At 63.5% G+C, this 18,631-nt stretch overlaps 3 protein-coding genes across 5 annotated transcripts in view; 2 read left to right on the forward strand and 1 right to left on the reverse strand.

Moving 5' to 3' along the window:
- Nucleotides 1-12,288, forward strand: FLII (FLII actin remodeling protein). Of its 2 annotated transcripts, none has more exons than XM_084861492.1 (30): nucleotides 1-150; nucleotides 1,711-1,821; nucleotides 2,078-2,149; nucleotides 3,174-3,254; nucleotides 3,471-3,556; nucleotides 3,669-3,830; nucleotides 4,070-4,173; nucleotides 4,510-4,685; nucleotides 4,772-4,929; nucleotides 5,488-5,572; nucleotides 5,918-6,068; nucleotides 6,235-6,371; nucleotides 6,538-6,750; nucleotides 6,932-7,111; nucleotides 7,689-7,771; nucleotides 7,891-7,965; nucleotides 8,144-8,227; nucleotides 8,332-8,503; nucleotides 9,045-9,149; nucleotides 9,232-9,423; nucleotides 9,767-9,955; nucleotides 10,148-10,287; nucleotides 10,360-10,594; nucleotides 10,744-10,898; nucleotides 10,995-11,055; nucleotides 11,140-11,268; nucleotides 11,345-11,451; nucleotides 11,537-11,642; nucleotides 11,752-11,817; nucleotides 11,898-12,288. In XM_084861492.1, exons 1-30 carry the CDS (start codon nucleotides 88-90, stop codon nucleotides 12,030-12,032), a joined length of 3,813 nt encoding a protein of 1,270 aa, XP_084717618.1. In that variant the 5' UTR covers nucleotides 1-87; the 3' UTR covers nucleotides 12,033-12,288. The 2 variants fall into 2 exon arrangements, with proteins under 2 accessions (XP_084717618.1, XP_084717619.1); XM_084861493.1 differs by having other exon boundaries at nucleotides 6,238-6,371.
- SHMT1 (serine hydroxymethyltransferase 1) overlaps nucleotides 1-18,631 on the forward strand; it is a 1,020,383-nt gene that overhangs the window by 87,431 nt on the left and 914,321 nt on the right. The gene's annotated exons all lie outside the window — the stretch shown is intronic.
- LLGL1 (LLGL scribble cell polarity complex component 1) overlaps nucleotides 12,249-18,631 on the reverse strand; it is a 16,477-nt gene continuing 10,094 nt past the window's right edge. For both annotated transcript variants that reach the window (XM_084861497.1, XM_084861496.1), the window contains exons 14-23: nucleotides 17,956-18,248; nucleotides 17,516-17,663; nucleotides 17,151-17,304; nucleotides 15,467-15,762; nucleotides 14,718-14,982; nucleotides 14,427-14,541; nucleotides 14,123-14,235; nucleotides 13,781-13,901; nucleotides 13,552-13,631; nucleotides 12,249-12,884 (exon numbers count right to left, since the gene is read on the reverse strand). In XM_084861497.1, coding sequence (XP_084717623.1) covers nucleotides 13,553-13,631; nucleotides 13,781-13,901; nucleotides 14,123-14,235; nucleotides 14,427-14,541; nucleotides 14,718-14,982; nucleotides 15,467-15,762; nucleotides 17,151-17,304; nucleotides 17,516-17,663; nucleotides 17,956-18,248 — 1,584 coding nt within the window. In that variant the 3' untranslated portion in view covers nucleotides 12,249-12,884; nucleotide 13,552. The remainder of the gene's footprint in view (nucleotides 12,885-13,551; nucleotides 13,632-13,780; nucleotides 13,902-14,122; nucleotides 14,236-14,426; nucleotides 14,542-14,717; nucleotides 14,983-15,466; nucleotides 15,763-17,150; nucleotides 17,305-17,515; nucleotides 17,664-17,955; nucleotides 18,249-18,631) is intronic.

The following is an 18,631-nucleotide window of genomic DNA, read 5'->3' on the forward strand; positions in this document are numbered from 1 at the left end:
GCCTCCCGCTCTCCGGGGGCGGGGTGAAGGGCGGGGCCCGCTCCCCGCACCGCGTCCGGCGGAGAGCGCGGCGGAGAGAGCGGCGCCATGGAGGCCACCGGGGTGCTGCCGTTCGTGCGCGGCGTGGACCTCAGCGGCAACGACTTCAAGGTGAGCGGCGCGGCGGCGGCCGCCTCCTCCCCGCGTCCCTTCCGCCGCGGCCCGCGCGCCCGCTTCCTGCCGCCTCCGCGGGCCTGGGCCGCCGACCTGGGCGGGGCCGGGCCGGGCCGGACGGGGCTCTCGGGGGCCTCGATCCCCCGCCGCGAAGGACTCCCCTCGGCCTCCGTTCCGGGCGCCGGGAGGGCCTGCTGGGGGCCGGCCGGGCGCTGGGCTGGGCGTCCGGCTGGGGGGCTGGGAGCCCGGGCCGGTCCTGGCGGCGGGGTCCGGGCGGCGGCCTCAGCTCCGCTCCCAGCTGCTCCCGGCCCCGCTGAGGTCGCGCCGAGTCCGGCCCCGACTCCCTGCGCGCAGCGGCACCCGATGCCCCCGGGTCCGGTGCCCTCCGCCGCCGCCCGTTCCGGTGTGATCCTGGGCAAGTCACTTCCCCTCGGGGCTCCGCGGTTTCCTCCTTCCGAGAGAAATGGGGCTGAGAATGGCCCTCCAGGGGCCTGGGCGCGGGCGGAGCGCCGGGCAGCGGTGGGAGGCAGGTGGGAGGCTGCCCAGCTGCCGGCGGAATGACCAGGCCACCGGGAGCCTGCCAGCCTGCCAGCGAGCGGGTGGGTGAGGCGGTTTAGAGCGGCAGACGGGGAGGAGGTGGGCAGGGCCAGTGACTGAGGAGGCAGGCCAGGATGGAGGTGAGAGCTGGCCTGGGACAGGGGGTCAGCCCAGGCTGAAGGGAGGGGGTGGGCAGGCTTAGACCCGAGTCTGTATAGTGTTGGGGAGCCCAGACTTGCTGGGGGCAGGGCCTGTCTAGCCAGGACTGAGGAGGAGGCAGGTTGCATTTATCCACATGTGCACACACTTTTGACCCCTTGCACAGGTAACCACACCACTTTCCTCTACCTCCATCTCCACTCACCTGGGGTCTCCACGTGTCCTTTCCAGATTGGAAGTCTGAGTCCTTGGCTGGGAATGTAGTGTGTGGGGAAGGGGACACAGCCAAGGGCACTAAAAGCATATGCTCCCCAGGCTCCCTGCCACGAGGGCTGGGGGTGCTGAGGTGGGCATTCCAGTTGGTGGAATGAATGACGAATGAGGCAGTGCCTGTGTAGGGGGGTGGCTGGGGCCTTGCACTGGGGGTTTGGATCTTGCCACAAATGACTTGTAGGCTGATGGCAAGGTGAGGGCACAGGTAGGACCGAGGCAGAGGTTCAGGGGCACCCCCATACTTGGCAGAGCCTGGAACACTGGATGAAGGCATTTGAGCAAAGCTGAGCACACAGCTGGGTGCTGGAGGTGTTCCATCCCAACCCTCCAGCAAGAGACTATCTTAGGCCAACAGCCATCCTAATAATTAGTCATTCCTCACAGTTCTGTTACAGGGGGCTTTTATCAGCCCTCTTTATGGTGGGGAATTGAGGCTCAGAGTGGCAGAGTGCCTTGTCCAGGGTCACACAGTGGGCGAGATTGGCTCTGTTGCTCCCCAGAGGTTCCCATGGGCATTCGGGGGCCATAGAGAGTGGCAGAGCAGGGACGTTCCTCTCCCAGACCAGCCTCACCATCAATACCCCGCAGGGAGGCTACTTCCCTGAGAATGTCAAGGCCATGACCAGTCTTCGGTGGCTGAAGCTGAACCGCACCGGCCTCTGTTACCTGCCAGAGGAGCTGGCTGCCCTGCAGAAGCTGGTAAGGAGTGTCAGTGGGCAGGGTCGGTGCCCTGGGGGCTGGGCAGGTGGACAAAGCAGACCGAGAACGGTGGTGACAGGTATGAGCAGAGCTGGCGAGGGCAGAGGCCCTCTCCCTGGACGCCTCAGGGAGATGCGGGGTGTGTGCGGGAGGGCGCTTAGAGGTGGACTGGGCCTGTGTGGCCGAGGGACCCCAAATGGCAGGTGGAGACGCCATAGACACCCCACTGAGTCCCTGCTCCTTCGTCCTGGCCCAGGAGCACTTGTCTGTGAGCCACAACAACCTGACCACGCTCCATGGGGAGCTGTCCAGCCTGCCATCTCTTCGGGTGAGTGATGCCGGCGGCCACCAAGCTTCGGGGTGGGGACTGGAGTCTAGGCAGGGGTGCAAGGGCAGGGTCAGACCCCAAGCGGGGCCATCACCCCTGCCCGCATCCTTCCCAAAGGGGAGAGAGTATAATAATGTCCTGTGTGGCCTCTGGGTAAAAACGAGAGGGAGTACCCCAAATCCCACCTATTCTGGGCAACAGCGACAATAATAACAACTGGTAGTGGCTAAGCGCTATTCCATGTGGGTTTTTTCTTATAATCCTGACCTCTACCAAGAGAACAGATGAGGACATTTGGCCACAGAGACAGGTCATTTGCCAGAGGTCACGGAGCCAGGCAGCGGCAGAGCTGGGGTAGGGGTGTTTGGCTGAAGGGGAGGTGGTCAGTGGGACCTGCTTACACTGCTTCTCTTCACGGAGCTTCCGGTAACTCAGAGCACAGGCTCGGCCAGACCTTGGGGCCTTGGCAAAGGCCGTTCCCACCCAAAGCCAAACCCTGAGATGTTAAGGACTCAGGCTGCTTAAGTTCAAGCCAGCTCTGCCACTTCCTGCCCGCGTGGCCTCAGGCAAGTCCCTTCCACTTTCTGGGGAGGTCCCGTGGGTACCCCACAGCCTGGCGAAGGAGAGGCAGCCTAGCCTGCGCCCTGCTGCTGCTTGTAATCACAGCCTCCTCTCCCCCTCACACTCTCAGCACGTCTGTAACACGAGGTTTCAGTCCCAAGGGGAGAACGAACTCAGTCCACACTGGTCTCTAGGCCCACCCCTCCCTGTCTAGCAGCCCTGTCTTGCCCTCTGGAAAGGAGCAGAAGAGGGATATTCTACCAGAAAAAGTTCCCTGAGATCTGGGCTCTGGGACCCATTTGAGCTGGGCTTTGAGGCGTGAATAGGAGCTTATAGGGAGAACAGGAAGAGCCTGCCCGGGGGAGGGACTGTGTGCAAGGCCAGGGTGGGGGAGCGCTCAGGCCAGGCCTCCAATGATCACTCGGGCGGCCTCCCTGATCCTGCTCCTCCTGGTTTATCCCAGGCCATCGTGGCTCGAGCCAACAGCCTGAAGAATTCTGGAGTCCCCGATGACATCTTCAAGCTGGATGACCTCTCAGTTCTGGTCAGTGGCTTCCACCCACTGTGATGGTCCCTGAGTCGTTATTCCATTTTACAACTGGGGTAACTGAGGCTTAGCATAGTTGGTGCCTTGCCCAAGGTTCCTCATGCAGTCAGATCCTTAACCTAGGCACCCTTCCCGCCAGGGTCTGGCTGTCTCCCTTGGTCCCCTCTCAGTGCCCAGCCTGACCCCTGACCTGGCCTTATCCCTCCTACCCAGGACTTAAGCTACAACCAGCTGACGGAGTGCCCTCGGGAGCTGGAGAACGCCAAGAACATGCTGGTGCTGAACCTCAGCCATAACAGGTGCCCGTCAGGCTGGGATGTGCTAGGGTGGGCCGCAGCACATTGGGGGCAGGTGGGCATGCGCCGCTGGTTGGTCGCCTCATGCCCTTCTCCCTCCCTCCCTCCTGCCCAGCATTGACACCATCCCCAACCAGCTCTTCATCAACCTCACTGACCTGCTGTACCTGGACCTCAGCGAGAACCGCCTGGAGAGCTTGCCCCCTCAGATGCGCCGCCTTGTGCACCTGCAGACGCTCGTGCTCAACGGGAACCCCCTGCTGCACGCACAGCTGCGGTCAGCGGCGCTCGCCTCGCCCTCCAAACCCAGCCCCGGAACCGGCCTGGCTCCTTATTCCCAGGAGCCCTGACCCTTCCCATTTGCGTTTGGTGTGGGCTGTGTACCTTAGCCAGACCCCACCTGGGTACCCTGTGTTGTCCGCCTCACCCCTCAACTGTCTTTGACCTTGTCCCCTAGGCCCTCTCAGTCCTGTGCCCTTGCACCCTCCCCGGGCATGACCACCCCTCTCCCTGCAGGCAGCTCCCAGCTCTGACGGCCCTGCAGACTCTGCACCTTAGGAACACCCAGCGCACCCAGAGCAACCTCCCTACCAGCCTGGAGGGCCTGAGCAACCTCACAGGTCGGCAGTGCAGTTCCGGGGCCTCAGCCTCTGCTGCCCGCAGGCCCCTCACCTCCTCTGCAGGAAGGGATGCAGCCTGCTTCTCTGACCCCCTCCCGAAAGGGAAGTTTAGGGTTGGCGGTTATGATTAGCTCTCCCGTTGTCATGGTGACTAGTAAAAACACAAATGAGCACCCAATTTATGCTTAGATGCCCGTGTGCAGGAGTTTCTCCGGAGGCTCGGGGAGATTAAGCTGAAAGCCAGAGCCTGGAGGGGGTGCGGCAGGGTTTGGACAAGGCCTGGCTGCGCTGGAGCTGCGGGGGCCCTGGCTGATGCACCCTCCCCCCACGCTCCAGATGTGGACCTGTCCTGCAACGACCTGACGCGGGTGCCCGAGTGCCTGTACACCCTCTCCAGCCTGCGCCGCCTCAACCTCAGCAGCAACCAGATTGCAGAGCTGTCCTTGTGCATCGACCAGTGGGTGCACGTGGAGACCCTGAACCTGTCCCGAAATCAACTCACCTCCCTGCCTGTGCGTCCAGCCCTTTGGCGGTGGGCAGGAAGGCTACTGGGCCACCCTGGCTGCTGCCCTGACTGCCCTGCCTGCTTTCTCTCCAGTCAGCCATCTGCAAGCTGACCAAACTGAAGAAGCTGTACCTGAACTCCAACAACCTGGACTTCGATGGGCTGCCCTCGGGCATCGGCAAGCTGGCCAGCCTGGAGGAGTTCATGGCTGCCAACAACAACCTGGAGCTGATCCCCGAGAGCCTCTGCAGGTGTGGACGGCGGGGCAGGGCACGGCACTGAACCCTAGGATGGCTGGTGCCCACCCTGTGGCCTTCGGCATCTTACAAAATGGACGATTTAACTTGGCTTTGTGGATGGCGACCACACACACGGGCGGTGAACTAGGACCCGAATTCCTAGTTCGGGTCCCCAGAGCACCTTTGGGAGGACACGGATAGCATGAGGCCAGAGGGGCTGTGCTGCTTCCCACCCGTTGGCCTCCGGCTCTGAGCACTCCCCCAGGCAGAGAGCCGGGGACCCCTCAGCAGCTTGCAAACTAATTTGAGCAGAACATATTATTGGTGCTTGTATCCAGGGCCCTTAGCCTGCAGGTCACTTGGAAAACTTCCCTGTCAACGTCACAGAAAAAATTCAGTCACTTAGCCGTGAGGAGGCGCCGTCCACGTGCTCCCGCCTCCCCGCCTTCCTGCACCTCAGAGCGCCCGTTCCTTCACTAGCCGGGCCACCGCCTCTGCCCTGCCTCCCCGCCCCGGGTTGACGTTCCCCTGCCCCCATCACCTGTCTCAGGCCTGGCTCTGTTCCCACAGGTGCACAAAGCTGAGGAAACTTGTCCTGAACAAGAACCGCCTGGTGACCCTCCCAGAGGCCATCCACTTCCTGCCAGAGATCCAGGTTGGGGCAGGCCCAGACCGGCAGGAGTGGGGGGTACAGACAGACCCTCAGGAAGGACCGAGCACAGGCGTGTCACTGGAATGAGGGGCCTCCTGGAGGGGTGGCCTTGGCCGGGGTGCTTTTGGGGAGAAGGTGATCTACATCCCCGTATCCATGTCATGCTGGACGGCATCATTTAAGTCCTATAGAAGGAAAACCCAAAGGCCAGGACGGGCATTCACTGAGCTGGGATGTGAGCCAGGCCCCTGGGCACAGCCCGAGTGGCTGTAGAGCGGAAACCAAGTTTGGAGTAGCCGGGAGGTGGGACTCAGGCTCAGCGCTACCTCTGCTTCCTCCGTGAGGCAGGTCCTGGACGTTCGGGAGAATCCCAGCCTGGTCATGCCTCCCAAGCCCATGGACCGCACTGCCGAGTGTTACAACATCGACTTCTCGCTACAGAACCAGCTCCGGCTGGCCGGGGCCTCCCCTGCCACCGTGGCCGCCGCCGCCGCCGCCGGTAAGCAGGCAGGTCTGGCTGAGGGGGCTGCTCTCGGCGCCCACCTCACCGTCTGTCAGTGGGGCGGGACACAGCTCTCTGGACACTGGCGGGTGGGGTTGGCCCTGGGTGGCTGGATGCCCCAGGGGCAGGTCAAGCCGGGCTTAGCCATTTGCCGTCCCCAAAGCAGGCGGTGGGTCTAAGGACCCCCTGGCTCGAAAGATGCGGCTCCGGAGGCGCAAGGACTCGGCCCAGGACGACCAGGCCAAGCAGGTGCTAAAGGGCATGTCGGACGTGGCCCAGGAGAAGAACAGGAAGCAGGAGGTAAGTCAGGCCAAGGGCTGGGCCGCCCTGGACTCTGGTCAAGACAGACTGTGTGACCCAGATCACCACGTAGGGGCTGGGCAAAGGCCCTGAGGCGGGTGAAGCGTGGAGACCGCAGTGTGAGTGGCTGCGCAGACCAATCCGTGCGCTGTGACTCTGACCCCAGGAGAGTGCGGAGGCCCGAGCCCCCGGCGGTAAGGTGCGGCGCTGGGACCAGGGTCTGGAGAAGCCGCGCCTCGACTACTCAGAGTTCTTCACAGAGGACGTGGGCCAGCTGCCCGGCCTGACCATCTGGCAGATCGAGAACTTCGTGCCCGTGCTTGTGGAGGAGGCCTTACACGGCAAGTTCTACGAGGCCGACTGCTACATCGTGCTCAAGGTGAGGCGGCCCGGCCTCGGCACGCGGCTGGTCATGGAGGGAGGGGAGGCTTTGCAGGGGAGGCGGATGGAGGTGGCCCAGGCGGCGGTGTGGCCCCATCCCGTCCGGGGGCGGGAGCCTCTGGTGAGCCAGGGCGCCAGGGCGGGCCGGGGCGGGCTGACGTGACTGGCCCGGCCCCCAGACCTTCCTGGACGACAGCGGCTCTCTGAACTGGGAGATCTACTACTGGATTGGCGGGGAGGCCACGCTGGACAAAAAGGCTTGTTCCGCCATCCACGCCGTGAACCTGCGCAACTACCTGGGCGCGGAGTGCCGCACTGCCCGCGAGGAGATGGGCGACGAGAGCGAGGAGTTCCTGCAGGTGCTGGGCTGGGCGGGCTGAGAGGGCGGGGCCCGGAGACCAAAGGGTTTTGGGGTCAAGACCTGAAGCGGAAAGGAAGCAGGGACAGAATGGTGAAGGCAGGGGAGCAAGATAAGGCTGAAGGTGGGAGCCTGGGTCATCGGAGGCCAAGGGAGGTGGGGAACAAGCCAATATGGCCAGCGGGTGGAGCCACCAGCTGGACGCCAAGCGGCGGGGCCAAGGGCTGAACCGAGTCCAGTGCGAAGGGTTAGTGAGTGGTTCTGGCCCCTCCTTCCAGCTGCTTAATTGTAGATGAGGCCACACTTGATTTTACCCAGATTCACCCAGTGTGCCCTCCTGCATAAGCCTGCTCTGTCCCCGCACACACACCTCAGCATGCTGAGCACACCTGAGCTGCACAGGAGTGAACGCCTTCCCTTTGTCCGTCTTGCCACCCAGGACGTGTCTGTGTTTATAGACACAGGTCTTGCTGCTCCTCTTTAGCTTCATCACAGATTTTAGCACCAGCACAGCTGAGTGAGGTGGGGTTGGTGGGAGGTGCATTAGCTCACGGTAACGGCTGCACCCTCGCACACAGGTGTTCGATAACGACATTGCCTACATTGAGGGTGGAACAGCCAGTGGCTTCTACACCGTAGAGGACACGCACTACGTCACCAGGTGAGGAGGTGTGTGGGTGGCAGCACGGACCTGGACCCCGCTTGGAAGGACTGGGGTGGGTGTTAGGGTACACTGGTCCCGTGGTGTCCCCTCCAGTCCACTTTTGCTCCGGCCTCCAGGATGTACCGTGTGTACGGGAAAAAGAACATCAAGTTGGAGCCTGTGCCACTCAAGGGAGCCTCCCTGGACCCTAGGTGAGCGCCAGCGACATGAGGTGGGGCTGCCTGACTCTGAGCCTCCCCTTTCCCCAGGGGGGACAGAGGTGGCTCTAAAAGAAGCCTTCCAGCAACTCCTTTAGACCTTTTAGCCCCAGGATGGGGGGTTTGGGGTGGGGGGCGGGCTCTGAACAGTCATTGCCTGTACCTATCACAGGTTTGTTTTCCTGCTGGACCGCGGGCTGGACATCTATGTGTGGCGGGGGGCCCAGGCCACGCTGAGCAGCACTACCAAAACCAGGTATGAGACTGCGCCCTGCTCACACTTGGGAGGGCTTCTGTGCAAAGCAGAACTGTCACCTAAGGAGGGGCGGGCCTTGCTGAGGGCTTTGTACCTGTCCCCAGGCTTTTTGCAGAAAAAATTAACAAGAACGAGCGGAAAGGGAAGGCAGAGATCACGCTGCTGGTGCAGGGCCAGGAGCCCCCCGAGTTCTGGGAGGCACTGGGGGGTGAGCCCTCTGAGATCAAGAAGCACGTGCCCGACGACTTCTGGCCGCCGCAGCCCAAGCTGTACAAGGTGAGTGGCTCACGCTGGCCTGACTTCACCGGCGGTCAGGGTGGGGGATGGGCCGCGGACCACCATGGCGACTGGCCTGCATCTGGACTTGGTGTGAAGGTGCCACATTGTGGACAGAATAGCTGAGCCAAGGTCTGGAAGCTGGCTCTGAGGCCACCAGCAGAGTGTGGGCTGTGTTTCCTGGAAGGAGCTGCAGAGGGAGGCTGAGTGCCTGGGTGCTAGGCCTGAGAACCTGGCCTTCATTCTGTAGGCGACACGAAGCCATGGAGTGTCTGAGCAGAAAAAGGATAAGTTAGAGAATTAGAAACAATAGTAAATTCTGGAGCAAGTAGGCAGGAAAAGAAGCATTTAAAGTCCTTCCACTGATAGGGTGCTCTTAAAATGGCCTTGGAGTGGAGGGACGAAACGAAGGCCCAGAGAGGAGAGGCAGTGGACCCAAGTGCACACAGCAGGCAGTGCCAGGCTCCAAGTCAGGACTGGTTGTGGATGGGGCTTGTGTCCCCAGACCCCGCCCCTATGGCACTCACCTTCCTCCTGCTAGGTGGGCCTGGGCCTGGGCTACCTGGAGCTGCCCCAGATCAACTACAAGCTGTCAGTGGAGCATAAGAAGCCGCCCAAGGTGGAGCTGATGCCCGGGATGAGGCTGGTGAGACGCACAGGAAGGAGGCGAGCGGGCAGGACCCTCCCCTCTGGCCCAGCACTGGCTGACCCCCAGCTCTGGCCCCCAGCTGCAGAGCCTGCTGGACACGCGCTGCGTCTACATCCTGGACTGTTGGTCCGACGTGTTCATCTGGCTCGGCCGCAAGTCCCCACGCCTGGTGCGCGCCGCCGCCCTCAAGCTCGGCCAGGAGCTGTGCGGAATGCTGCACCGACCACGTTACGCCATGGTCAGCCGCAGCCTCGAGGGCACTGAAGCACAGGTAGCAGTGCGGTCCAGCTGTGCGAGCCACACCCTCCCCCCTTCCAGCCTCCTCCCCGGGATTCTGAAGATCCCTCAAAGCCCAGACCCTCTGAGTCAGCTACTGTCCTGCTGAGCTGAGCCCAAGCCCACCGCTTCTGTGCTGCTGCTAGGCCCCGCCCCTCCAGCTCCTCTCCAGCTTCCCAGTCCCCCTTCCATGGACTCCACCCCACCGGGACCTGCCCCTCCCGCTTCTGGTGTCTAGACTCCACCTTCACACCCCATCCCCGCCTACGGGCCTCACCCCAGCTACTTCCACTGCAGCCTTAACTGCTGACCCTCACTCGTGTTTCTCCCCTTGGCAGGTGTTCAAAGCCAAGTTCAAGAATTGGGATGACGTGTTGACGGTGGACTACACACGCAATGCAGAGGCCGTGCTGCAGGGCCAGGGGCTTGCCGGGAAGGTGAAGCGTGACGCCGAGAAGAAAGATGAGATGAAGGCCGACCTCACTGCACTGTTCCTGCCGAGGCAGCCGCCCATGGCGCTAGCAGAGGTGGGGGCGGGGCCTCGGGTATAGGACGCGGGGCGGGCCTGGGTGGCGGGGCGGGGCGAGGTGGAGGTGGACTTGGCCCATGCTGAATGGATGCGGCCTGCCCTGGGTCCTGGGAGGAGGCTCTGTGCAGGCCCCTGCCCAGGGAGGAGGGCCAGCTCCAGAGGCCCACCGGCGGGGTGGGGTCACACGCAGGCCGAGCAGCTGATGGAGGAGTGGAACGAGGACCTGGATGGCATGGAGGGCTTCGTGCTGGAGGGTAAGAAGTTCGCTCGGCTGCCTGAGGAGGAGTTCGGCCACTTCTACACGCAGGACTGCTACGTCTTCCTCTGCAGGTGCTGTCCCCTAGCGCCTCCCTGGCCCAGCCCTCCGCTCTGAGCCCCTGCTCACTGCCCTCTGACCTGCAGGTACTGGGTCCCTGTGGAATACGAGGAGGAGGAGAAGGAAGAGAAAGAGGAGAAGGCCGGGGCCGAGAGCAGAGAAGGCGAGGAGGCGGTGGCTGAGGCGGACAAGCAGCCGGAGGAGGACTTCCAGTGCATCGTGTACTTCTGGCAGGGCCGGGAGGCCTCCAACATGGGCTGGCTCACCTTCACCTTCAGCCTGCAGAAGAAGTTCGAGAGCCTTTTCCCTGGCAAGCTCGAGGTGCGCCCGCGTGCCCTGCGGCGCAACGCCATACCCACAGCCGGGCGGCGGGGGGTGTCTGTGGGACTGGGGCTCAGACCAGAGGAGGCTTGGCCCATGAAGGGTTGGGGGGTTCCACGGAGCTGCCCCTGACACTCCCATACACGCAGGTGGTGCGCATGACGCAGCAGCAGGAGAACCCCAAGTTCCTGTCCCACTTCAAGAGGAAGTTCATCATCCACCGGGGCAGGAGGAAGGCGGCTCAGGGTGCCCTGCAGCCCAGCCTCTACCAGATCCGAACCAACGGCAGCGCCCTCTGTACCCGGTGCCTGGCTGGGGAGAGGTGCAGGTGGGCAGGTGGGCTCCGTGAGCCACCCTGACTCCTTGCTAACACCCCCTCTTCCTCCCCCATCCCCCCCAGGTGCATCCAGATAAACACCGACTCCAGCCTCCTCAACTCCGAGTTCTGCTTCATCCTCAAGGTGGGGTTGTGGAAGTGACCAGCACTGTGGGTCCGGGGGGCGGTTGCAGGGTAGGCCTGACCTGAATCCTCTGCATACTCCCAGGTTCCCTTCGAGAGTGAGGACAACCAGGGCATTGTGTACGCGTGGGTGGGCCGGGCGTCAGACCCGGACGAGGCCAAGCTGGCGGAGGACATACTGAACACCATGTTTGAGGCCTCCTACAGCAAGCAGGTGACCAGGGCAGGCAGTGGCCATGGGCCAGCGAGGCAGGTAGGGACCCTGAGCTGAGCCACCCTCTCACCCGCAGGTCATCAGCGAAGGCGAGGAGCCCGAGAACTTCTTCTGGGTGGGCCTGGGCGCGCAGAAGCCTTATGACGACGATGCCGAGTACATGAAGCACACCCGGCTCTTCCGGTGAGGCTGCCAGACCTCCCCGCTGCCTCCTGCGCCCTGGGACTGCTGCTGGGGACCTGACTCTTTGCCTGACCTTGGCCCCCAGGTGCTCCAATGAGAAGGGCTACTTCGCAGTGACTGAGAAGTGTTCTGACTTTTGCCAAGATGACCTGGCAGATGATGACATCATGTTGTTAGACAACGGCCAAGAGGTGAGGCCCCTGCCAACCCTGCCCATTCAAGGAGCCCACCCCTTTGTCTGTCAGTGGGAACCCTTAGCCCAGAAGGTCCCCCTGAGACCACCTCCCGTCGTACCCTCAGGTCTACATGTGGGTGGGGACCCAGACGAGTCAGGTGGAGATCAAGCTGAGTCTGAAAGCCTGCCAGGTGAGCTGGGCGAGGGAGGGCGGAGCCGGCCCGAAGGGCCTGGAAGGCCTGCCCACGCCTCACGCGTGTCCTGCCACCAGGTGTACATCCAGCACATGCGCGCCAAAGAGCACGAGCACCCCCGCCGCCTGCGCCTGGTGCGCAAGGGTAACGAGCAGCACGCCTTCACCCGCTGCTTCCACGCCTGGAGCACCTTCCGGAAGGCCCTGGCCTAGAGCAGCTCCGCCCACCTGCCGGCCCCTGCGGGAGCCTCGCTCTGGTGAGGAGGAAGGGCCTCTTTCACCCACCACCTGGCCAGGGGCCCTGCTGTCCTGCCCGCGCCACAGTCCCCCAGCAGCACAGCCCGAGTGTCAATGGGGCAACCCTGTCTGGAAATTAGACTCCTCCGGTGTGAGCCCCTTCCCTGCGAGGGATAAAGGACACGGTTGCCCTTTAAGAGATATTAAATGCTTTTATTTTCAATATTAAAAATCGGCATTTTTCATATTAAAACAAGGCTAATGTTAACAAAATTACAGAAAACCCCCAAGGTACAATCTACAGGGAAACCCATTCTGACCCCACATAACGCATACCTGACTGGGCCCCAGTCCTGGGTGCCAGGGGAGCTCCCAGTCTGTCTCCCTCCCTCTCTCTCTCTCTCACACACACACACACACACACACACACACTCATACACACACTCATGTAGAGGGTGGGAGGAGGGGGACATGCTAGCCCAGGAACAAGTACCAAAATAGTTTTAGAAACGAGTGTCCAGCCCAGCACTGTCCAGTCCAGGCATTAGAAAAATATTCTTTGCAAAAGGAGGGGGAAGGCTGGTGTGTGGAGTAGGTGGCATGGGCTGCCAGCCCAGCTGTCCTTCCCTGTGGCACCGGCTTCCAGGTTCGCCTGTAGGAGAGGCCAGTCCAAGACCCCAGAGTCCCAGGCCCACACCCTGGGGCCCACACGGGCAGGTGCCTTGGGTCCACAGGTTAGCAGGCACAGCTGTGCGAAGGGCCGGGAGGAGACACAGATCCTGGATCCCAGCTCCAAGCAAGGCAGTGCAGCTGGGCAGCTGCGGCTCCCTGGAGAGGAAGAGAAGGGTCAGCAGAGGTCCAGGGAGGCCAAAGGGGCAGACAACCTGGCTCCTTGGCTGCCACCTATCGGGCTCCTCCAGGTAGGCCAAGGGCCGCCCCCTCCCCCCGCCCCCCTTGCAGCAGTAACTGCTTAAAGGCTGGCCAGTCTGGCCGGAGTGTCCCCAGCAGGAAACAGAGCTGGGGTCTACAACTAATTGGGGGGTGGGGTGGAAGCTCTACGTAGCAAATAGGGTGGGTAGGCTTATGAGCCCCACATGTGGACAGGGCCACACTGAGGCTGGAGTGGTGGCCAGTCTCAGACCAGGCCCCGTTCTCCAGGCTCAGCCCACAGGGCCCCGCCTTGTGCCTGGGTGATCTCAGCTGCTGAAATGAGCTAGCCAAACCTCCCCCTCTACCCTCCCACCCCGAGTCCAAACTGCCACCACCTCTTGTTCCAAACACAACCTATGACACCCAGGGGCCGGCAGGCTGGCTGTTTAATACGAAACAGTGCAGATCCCATCTGTGGGCGCCCAAGCCCTGCGGGCACAGCCTGGAGAGCAGCAGGCTTCGGAGCCTGCGTCCCAGGGGCCTGCTGGGCTCCGATGGGAAGGCAGGCGGCCCCTGGGGGTGAGGCGGGGAACCCAGCAGACCCAGAGTGGTCCACGTGCAGCACCTCATTTAATCAGGATGGCACAGGCTCGAGCCTCGTCTTCCACCAGGTTCCTCAGGTTCTTCTCCGCCTCCTCCGAGGAGCTGGGGGAAGGGGCGGCGATCAGGACTTGGGTGAGGCCCCCCTCGGTCCCGCGTGCCCAGCTCAGACCTGAGGTTGGCTGAGGGTGGGGGAGGGAGGGAGGCTGGGGAGCCGAGGCAGCCCTTCTGTGGATCCTGCCCGCCCACCTCACCCCAGGAAATCCTGCACATCCTCCACCGTGATGTCCCCTGTCGTGTCCAGAGTGGTGTCAGCACTGATGGCCGAGTCAACAGACATGGGCGAGAGCGTGGCCTCGGGCCGCTCGGGGGTGCCTGCAGGGAGGAGACGGCCAGGCCTGTTAGGGCCTCTGGGGCCCTCTGTACCTGGGGACCAGGCCCCAAACCAGCCATAGCTGGATGTGGCAGTATTGAACCCCTGCCCCTGTCTGGCCTGGCGCACCCTCCCCAGCATTCCAGCTGTGCCTCCTGCAGAAGCCTCCCTGTCAGGCTGGCTGGCTGGGGTCCTGCCACCCATTCCATGCCCAGCCCCTCACCAGCTTTTGTGCCGCAGACAGGATTAGGGCTTCCATCGCGGCTCTGTGGGGCCAAGAGGATGCCGGGGGTCCCGTTAGCCTGGCTCAGCTTGGGCGACTCTTGGAGTTTGTAGCTGCAGAGACAGGGCCATGATGGGGTCACAGGCAGGCACCTCAAGGCTCAAAGGACCAAAACCCCTGTCCTCGCATTCCTGAGACCTGGGACTACACAGTGCTGACACCAGGGAGGGCCGCCCTTGCTCCATGCAGGATCTGGGGGTGGGGCCACCGCAGCCTTAACCAGACCTCCCAGACCTCCGCGCACCTGGCCTGGGCAGCACCGTGGGACCAGCGGATGTCCAGAGCACACAGCGGCTCTGTGATGTTCCGGGCACTTAGGGAGAAGCGTTCGAACTCTGACGGTGAAATCAGGTAAAAACCTGGGTGGGCGGGAGAGAAGGAGCCAAGAGTGAAGTCAGGAGCTGGCCTCTGCCCACACGTGCTGACGGCCCTCCCGCCCCCTGGCCGGTGCTGTGCCCACACTGGACACCCCTCCGTGCCGCTCTCGGGAGCACGCCCGGACCCGCCGGGGCCCTGGCCCCAGAGCTCCCCTCACCCTGGCCGTGGCGCGTGAAGACGCAGGAGGCGATGCCGCTGATGTCCTCCTTCCGGATGCAGGCGTAGTGCACCTGGGGCCGCAGGCCCGGCACCGAGAAGACGTGCACGTCGCCCAGGTTGGTGAGGCAGGCCAGGCAGGTCTCCGCATAGTCCTCGCAAGCCACGCTGGCGAACGTGGCCAGGGCCACCTTGCGCACGCGGCAGCCCTCGTGGGCTGTCAGCTTGAACTTGGTCTTGGCGCTCACCTTGGGTAATGTGAACACCTGGCAGCGGGCAGATGACCAGTGAGCACAGCCTGGTCCGGTCCACACCCCCAGCCCCTACGCAGAGCCCAGCCTGCCAACAGGCCCTGCCCCTGGCCACTAGCACCTCTGCCTGCACACCCTCCTCCTGGAGCTGCCCTCCTGTCCTGGCCCGGTCCCACACTGCTCCTAGAGCCTCCCAGGCCCCTCCCTCAGAACCTGGCAAAACCAGTCACGCTGGGTTGTGAGGGTTGGGTGGCTGGTATGCCCCACACCAGGACCTCCTGCCAGGACCTCCTGCCAGGGCCCAGAGGAGTGGGTCAAGGGGTTCTGGTGGGGATCCGGTGAGGTAAGCTGAGGGAGTTGTCGGGGTTCTGCAGGAGCACCCCTGCTGGCTGGTGGGGTCCTGCGGGGGGCTCAGAGGTAAGGAATAGTCAAGGCAAGAGTTGTAGGGGTCCCGTGGTATCTAGGAGGCAGCAGCCTGGCGGTGTCCGCAGCAGCTCACCTTGAACTGCTCCTCAGACGCGATGAGCACTGCGTGGCCACCCTGCATGTCGGGCGCCTGGGCCAGGTCCTGGGAGGCCTCGAAGGGCTCAGGCAGCGGGCGGCCACGCCCATCCAACACGGCAATGGCCACCACGGGCGCACGATGCATCAGCTGCACCTCCTTGCCCAGCACAGCCTCCACCGCGCGCTCGGACCGCTTCTCGCTGCCTGCCACTGCCAGTGGCACCTCCAGCGCGTAGGCAAACACAGAGCCTGAGTTGGTGCCTGCCCACATGGTGGGTCCGTGGTGGGCCGCTGTGGGGCAACAGGCTGTGAGGCAGGCATCAGCCCTACACAACAGATCCCGCCCCTCCGCTCCTGCACGGACCCGGGTCTGCTTCTCTCCTGCTCCACTTCGGGGTGACCTCAGCCAGCTCCGTCGCCTTGGGCACCCTCTCTAAACTGCTGACCACACCCCGAGCCTCGGACACCACTCTCCTAAAGAGGCACCTCCGTGGAGACGCCAACGGCACACAAACTGGATGGACCCTGACCTCTCCAACCCGCCCACGGCACCCTCAGCCCCATCCCAGAGCCCCAACTCTCCCACCCCCACATCCCCTTACCAGCCCTGGCAACACTCAGAACAGGGTCCTCACCCCAAAGGTGCATCAGGGTCCCAACCGCACCCCGATTCACTCCCACCCCTCCAGTGTGTCCGGGCAGCAATCGGACACCACGTCCCAGGCCTGGGCTCAAACGAGCTGGGACCATCTCGCCTCTCGCCCCGTGTGAGCCGAACCTCTGGGGAGACCCTTCAGTGGGGAATCCGAGCTAGAGAACCAGCGCCGAGGTGGGCCAGCCCTGGAGGAACGGCGACCTCAGCAGCAAGCATCGGGGAGCCGAACCCCAGCAACAAGGCAGTGAGCACTCACACCAGCCCCAGCCAGCCAGGAACTGAGCCCCACGGGCCTCCTTACGGTGACTGGGGAGACCCACGGGCTGCCACGTCAAAACTGGGGAAAATCCACGAGATAAAGGACCCCCGACAAATAACACCAGAGGGGGCCTCGCTCACCCAGAGGCTAAAAGACACATCACTGAAATGCCCCGTGCAGGCTGGAGCGGACCCAGCACCAACCCTAAAAGGCACTTTTAAGAAGAAAGGAGACAGAGCCACCCCCAGAATCAGTATCCGCTCCATGGGGCGCGATGCGGGCGGGCACCTCGCTGTAGGTCACAGCTGTCAGACACAAACTCAAGTCCTCCCACTCCGGCAAAAGGAGCGGCAGAGCACAGGTGACTACTCTCTGGTTAGTGGAGGGGTTCGAGTCCCAGTATGAGTTAGAAATCGACCGATGAATTACTCGATAAACCTGACGACCCAGTTCTCTGTGAGGGCCGGCTCAGGGGCTAACCAGTTGGGGTCCAAGCCAGCTTTTTAGCGAGGCAGACAGCACAGACCCTCGCGGATCCCTCCCTCACTGCTGACGGGCCGTACGGCATTCCCACCCCAAACCCTGAGCTCTCAGTCTGAGGTCCTGTGGCTCCCCTCTGACCCCTTCCAGCAGGAATCCCGGGGGAACTGTTGGCTGGCCCGCACCTTGCCGCCGGTGCCGCCTGGAGGCACGAGTAACGCCTTCCAACCCCCTGCCCCACTGCCCGTCTCCTGGATGGCCAGCCGAGGCCGCCCCGGGCCTCACCATCGCGAAGAAACGTGTCGGCGAAGTAGAGGCAGCGCACCACGCCCGAGAGGGAGTCGTCGGCCGAGCGGGGCTCGATGCGCCGCTGCACGGGGGTCATCTCCACGTCGTGGGGGCAGGCCTGCTCCGCCAGCTGCGCGTTGGCCTCCTGCAGCTGGGGACGTGGGGCTCCAGGACGCTGTCCTCTCCCTCAGAGCCCAGCACCCACTGCCCAGCACCCTCCCAGCTCACCCGGTCGCCCAGGGGCTGAAGGCTACTGAGGGGGGCCATAGAGGCGCAGACAAAGGGCACCGGCCAGGGCCAGGCCTGGCTCCATGTCTACCCCGCCGCCGAGGGGTGCTGCCCGCAGCCTGGCCCCAGCTCACCTTGCTGTTGGTGTTAACAGCCCGTTTCTTGCCCGAGACGCGGCTCTTACGGATGCGCCGGAAAGACTGGCGCAGGGACTTCTTGAGCGACTTCACCCTGGAGAGCGGCCCCTCCATCGCCAGGGAGTCGTTGGGGTGAAGCGTGCACCTGGGGGCAGACAGGGGCCCGCTGGGTACAGAGCAGCCTCTGTGCTCCCGCTGCCTGGGGGCCGGGCATTAAGGGTCCCAGATCGGGAAGCAGGAGCCCCGCCCTGCCGCCCCGGCATTGGGGGGCTTGGCACTCCGCCAGCAGCACTTCGCGAAGGTCAGCGCTGGAGCCGCCTCACCACAGGCTGACAGGAAGCGGAGGCCTGGCTGGGGTGGGACACACCGAAGGCCCCACAGAGTGGGGCCAGCTGGGCGGACAGACCCCTCCTCGGGCTGCAGGCCGCACCACACACCTGGCCAGCACAGGGCTCTTGCGCTGGTAGTCGAAGAGACCGAAGCCGTGACTGGTGCCAAAGGCCACGAGGCTCCACTCGGTGTGCAGCGTGACGGCGGTGATGGCGGCTGGGGGCAGGCACTGAACCAGCACCCGGGGCTGGAAGCCGGCGGGCCAGGGCAGGGGCCCCGTGCGCGGGCTCAGCCGCTCGTGGCCCTTCCACGTGAAGCCCTCCCGGTCCTGGAGGAGGTCCATGCTGGCCACGCTGACCGCCTGCTCCGATGGCACGTCGCTGAGCTCCAGCACCAGCACCTGAGCCCGCAGCCAGGGCAGGGAGGGTCAGCACAGAGGATGGGCCACCATGCCCCCCGAGCCTGCAGTCACTGTCAGGGAGGCCCCAGGGTGGTCTCATTTATCCGCTGAGCCAGCACTCACTGAATGCCTACGGTGCCCTAGGGCTGCACTGAGGAATAGTGACGACAAGACCCACTGGTCGCTGCCCTGCTGGGGCAAAGTACCCCCACCACACCTACCTCCCACTTCACAAAGCACCACTGAGCCCGCCGTGTACTCTGAGAACAGCGCTGACCAAGCCCTGCTGCTCCCTGCCCTTCCAGGGCTCACCTAACACCCGCGCCGGCCCTGGCCCAGGCCTCCAGCTCCCCTGCAGCCAGAGCTTGGTCTCCTACCTCAGG

This window comes from Pipistrellus hanaki (assembly GCF_964339955.1).
Source record: "Pipistrellus hanaki genome assembly, chromosome: 16".
In the NCBI taxonomy this organism is placed as follows: Eukaryota; Metazoa; Chordata; class Mammalia; order Chiroptera; family Vespertilionidae; genus Pipistrellus; species Pipistrellus hanaki.

Excerpts from the sequence above, each read along its gene's own strand:
- FLII (XM_084861492.1), top strand. The coding sequence starts at position 88 with ATGGAGGCCACCGGGGTGCTGCCGTTCGTGCGCGGCGTGGACCTCAGC. Across the intron at positions 6,069-6,234 it reads GGCCGCCGCCGCCGCCGCCG|CAGGCGGTGGGTCTAAGGAC; the intron begins GTAAGCAGGCAG and ends CCGTCCCCAAAG. Across the intron at positions 9,956-10,147 it reads CGCCCATGGCGCTAGCAGAG|GCCGAGCAGCTGATGGAGGA; the intron begins GTGGGGGCGGGG and ends GGTCACACGCAG.